This window comes from Lactuca sativa, chromosome 3 (assembly GCF_002870075.4).
Source record: "Lactuca sativa cultivar Salinas chromosome 3, Lsat_Salinas_v11, whole genome shotgun sequence".
Lineage (NCBI taxonomy): Eukaryota > Viridiplantae > Streptophyta > Magnoliopsida > Asterales > Asteraceae > Lactuca > Lactuca sativa.
This window is the reverse complement of record NC_056625.2, coordinates 31,568,078-31,572,386: the sequence shown is the minus strand read 5'-3', so window position 1 is coordinate 31,572,386 and position 4,309 is coordinate 31,568,078. Positions and strand designations below refer to the sequence as shown.

The 4,309-nt window shown below is 34.3% G+C and overlaps 1 protein-coding gene across 1 annotated transcript; it reads left to right on the top strand.

The window, feature by feature from the left end:
- Nucleotides 1-1,775: 1,775 nt before the first annotated feature.
- LOC111917172 (F-box/LRR-repeat protein At5g02910-like) lies at nt 1,776-3,570 on the top strand. Its single transcript, XM_023912824.1, has 4 exons — nt 1,776-2,314; nt 2,373-2,679; nt 2,830-3,030; nt 3,409-3,570. Exons 1-4 carry the CDS (start codon nt 1,776-1,778, stop codon nt 3,568-3,570), a joined length of 1,209 nt encoding a protein of 402 aa, XP_023768592.1.
- Nucleotides 3,571-4,309: the final 739 nt, after the last annotated feature.

The following is a 4,309-nucleotide window of genomic DNA, read 5'->3' as shown; positions in this document are numbered from 1 at the left end:
AAAAGGAAACTGCATAATTGTTTCAATGTCACATTAATTCTCATCGACACTTATGGAATCATATTGGGATGTGTTCGACAAAACTAGCTGGCAGCTGATAGCGGGTAGTGATAAGCGAGTCAGCGTTAGATTTTGGAGCGTTTTGTTGAAAGCTACTTCATGTAGCTTTTGATTTTTGGAGCGTTTTGTTTAGGTTAAAAGTTAAACGCTCCTGTAGCCGAACAAGACTTTTTTTTTACTAGCGTTTTCTTAAAAGCTAGAAGCCAGAAGCGCAAACGCTGCGTGCCGAAGACGCCCTTGGTCCTGATTGATATTTACCAAATCATATTAATCCAATCAAATACTTGTCAAAATTACATAAATACTAATAATGGAAAAACAAAGTTAATTATATGCTTTGGATCACGGAATCTTGTGATTAAAAGATAAACAAAGGAAAGGAACTATACGTTTGGGCCCAGTTGACATGAATATGATCCAATTCATATTCGCGCTCTTATATAAATTAATAATCTCGGCATTCATATAGGCCCATTCTCAGAGACGCTAACACTTTTTTCGCAATTCAATCTGTGTGCATTGCGATCAGAGAAGGTATGTTTTTACGAGAAAAACCAGTCGAGTCTCATTGTATCTGCTTAATTACCGATTTATTTCTTTTACTGATTTTGTTAGAAATATGGTTTAGTGGCACTTAGAAATATGAGAATCGTGATAATCACTTTCAAATCGAAGTATTTGGGTGGTACTCTCAAATCCTCAATTGGATAAGACTCAGATAAAATCAGAAAGAAAATAAAGAGAGAAAGGAATGGTGTAATTTCGTAAGTACCAGAAAAATGACTAAAATTGGTTATAAACCTTCCTTATTAAAAAAAACTGTCAAAACTGTCATATAACAGTTTTTCACAACCGAAAAAACTGTCATAAATCCGGGTTTTGTATAAGGATTAATTCAAAGTCAAAACCGGGTCAAATATTCAAAATTTGGATTTTCTGATGCATTTTTAATATAGCAATATAACCCAAATAAAATTTTCCCCCAGCCAGGGGCTCTGCCCCTTGGACCCCGCTCCTAGGAGCGCTGCCCCCGGACCCCCGTTCGTTCAGGGGTTTCGCCCCTAAATGACAGTATACTTTAATACTTGATCAAACTTAAACAAGTGTACTCCACACCTTCCTTGTTTAATATTTATCAAGATCATTTTTAGTCAGCAAAGTAACCCCTATTACACTTAAATAACATTGATGATAACAAATTACCAACAGATTTTAATCATTTAGATTGGTGATAGTTTGAAATGATTTTTTGTTTCTAAGGTTGCCAAATGAAAAAAAAAGCAAAGCATCGCAGATTCGCAGGTGCTCCTGGAGAGTTGATATCTGATGCTTGATTGTCAATTAAACCACCGAGAAATATTTTTGATGTAAATAATTTAAACATACACAAAGTGATGAGATGTATTGCAATGGAAACAGTAATAATGGTGAATTGTAGAATTTAATCTGTTTAATCTTGTTCGAAACTAGTTTTTCAAGTTGGAGCTTTACTTGTCTATTGGACTGTTTAATTAGTATTTACTGATAGATGCATTTTGTTTCACTGCAGCTTTTAAAGCAAGAAAGAATACATAATGATATGCTCGGATCCACAATATATATATATATATATATATATATATATATATATATATATATATATATATATAATATGTATATGAATGCACAACCTCATCAATTAAGGTGGAATGGATTTTGGGCATGACAATCTTAGAATGACTGCAGAAGAGGATAGACTCAACAGTTTGCCAGATGAAATTATCCATAAAATCCTCTCTTTTATTAGCTTGAGAGAAGCTGTTGGAGCGAGTGTTTTGTCATCCAGATGGAGGCGTATCTGGACTTCAATGCCCTATCTCAATTTCTCAATTCAGGATTTATTTCCTCAATTTGTTTCCAAGGTTCTTTCTCGCTGCAATAATCAAACACAAGTGGATTCAGTCAAACTTGTCGTTGGGGTACCTTTTCACGATGAATCATTCAAAAAAATTCTTCACCACGCATTCTCTCACAGTGTCCAACAACTGTCAATTACATGTAGCATTGGATCCCGTCTTTCTCTCTATAGTCCATGGTCAATCGAAGATCTCCTTTTGAGTACTGGAGCTCTTTCTGCATCTTCTCTCTTTATGGAGAAACCAATCCACGACATCCCATCTTTAACCACATTGCATCTTGATGAAATCACATTGTCTGATAAATGCACTGATCTTTTCTCCAAATTCACCAACTTAAATAATCTTTCCTTATGTACGTAGATGCAGTATGGAGGGAACAAATTTTTTGAATATCTGTCATCCTCGAAATTGTAGTCTCACACTTGAACAGACATACTGGAGGTTGGAGGCTATCAAGGTGGTTGCACCTCAACTCAAGAATCTCAGTATTAAATTCTGTAGTGGGAAGAGTCTGATGAAGATTTCTGCACCTGGGCTTACCTCATTGGTCATCAAAGGTGGTTGTCGTATTCATCAGCTTTCTACACAAGGTTTCCCTTCTTTGGAAAACGCTGATCTCTGTATTTTTCGTCCAACCAAGGCAGATGCTCATAAAATTGTTTGTCTACTTCAAAAGCTCCACAATGTCAAATTTCTTACACTTAACTTGGAGATTCTTGAGGTATTAATTAGTCATTTATGTTATGTTATCTATCTGAACTATGGGAATATACGATAAAAACATTAAAACAAAACAAAATTACACATGACTGTTGAGATCAAATTAATCTATATTTAATCAGCTTCTTTTGTTATATTTTTTAATTTGTAGCTTCTTACTTCATCCGTGGAACCAATCTCACATCAACATTCTCCATTTGGTAACTTAAAGATCTTAAAGTTTTTAACGAGTTACCCTACAACGGTATACATGGAGGTGCAACCATATGAGAATGTAACTACATCTACTGAAATAAAAAATACCCTGCAAGATAGTTTTCCAAGTGCCATCTTCACAACGATCTCATGTGAGGTATGTTATGTAGGCAAAATGCTAGTTTATGGAAGGGCGTTTCATCTTTTTCTTAGTTTATGTAGTAAAATGGTTAGTTAAACATTATGCAAAACCAGACCAAAATATGAAATATTTTATATAACCAGGTCTGGTTGACGTTAATGTATGGGTTTATTTATTTAAATTTGAGACAAATCTTTTTTAATAAAGCAAATCAGTAAGTGTGTGTATATGCATTTGAATATATCTTGGACGAGTTTCAATCTATCCGATCCGTTTGGCCACTTTTGATTAATTTGTCTTTTCATAAAGAAACTTAATTAGTAGGTTATATGCATTTATATCATAAAATGCATGTATGTTGGAAATTTATGAGGATGATGCCAAACACTGCAGGAGATTAGAGGTATGAGGAATATTGTATGTGCACAACAACTTATTGCAGAATTACGGATGTTACTAGAGAAGTGTAAAGCACTTGGCTATACCAACAAGGCTCGGATGGGACACACCAATGCCGCAATGGAGAGCTGCAAAACACAAGTTAACAAACAGTAGACACAATCAGCATTGGAAAAACAATGGCACTCTGGGGAAAAGATGGCACAGATATATGATCAAAGGAATATTGAAGGATTACTCGTGAAAAAGTTGCAGCGCATCGAAAGACTGCTGACTGGGCTACATGTGTCAAAGAGTCTAGTGATGCAAGCAATATCTTCAAGTGTGTGTGAAGAAGCTGACGATGTCAAGAAATATACGTTGGAATGTATGAAGATCCGATATAATAAGAAGCCAAGGCGCTGCAATGTCTAGTTTCATGAACTTACTTCTTGTTAAGTTGTTGATTTCCCATACACTTTTAATTTAAGTTTTCCAGTTTCTTTTGAATAAGACCTGAAACATAATTTTTGACCTTATTAGGGTAAAACCGTTTTAGACTCGAAACATCCCACAGTGATTTGTTTCCCATCTTTAATTGTCATATCCATAGATTTTATAAGAATTTATTCTATATATTGGGTGTAAATTATTAATATTAAATCAACGGTCAAAATCATGGTATTAACATATATGGGTGAAATACCAAGATTTTATTATACTTCCTCCGTCCCAAAATTATTGCCTACAGACAAAAACATACAGATTAAGGAAATATTAATTAGCACTAACTTTATACAATAAAACGATAGTTTTGTTCTTATTTTGCATTTAATGTTCCATTAAATGCTTAGTTGGTTAAGTAATAGTGAGGGAGTATTTGGGTAAAAATGTTATTTATTTTTAGAAGTTGACT

Excerpts from the sequence above, each read along its gene's own strand:
- LOC111917172 (XM_023912824.1), top strand. The coding sequence starts at position 1,776 with ATGACTGCAGAAGAGGATAGACTCAACAGTTTGCCAGATGAAATTATC. Across the intron at positions 2,315-2,372 it reads AATAATCTTTCCTTATGTAC|TCTCACACTTGAACAGACAT; the intron begins GTAGATGCAGTA and ends TCGAAATTGTAG. Across the intron at positions 2,680-2,829 it reads TTAACTTGGAGATTCTTGAG|CTTCTTACTTCATCCGTGGA; the intron begins GTATTAATTAGT and ends TTTAATTTGTAG.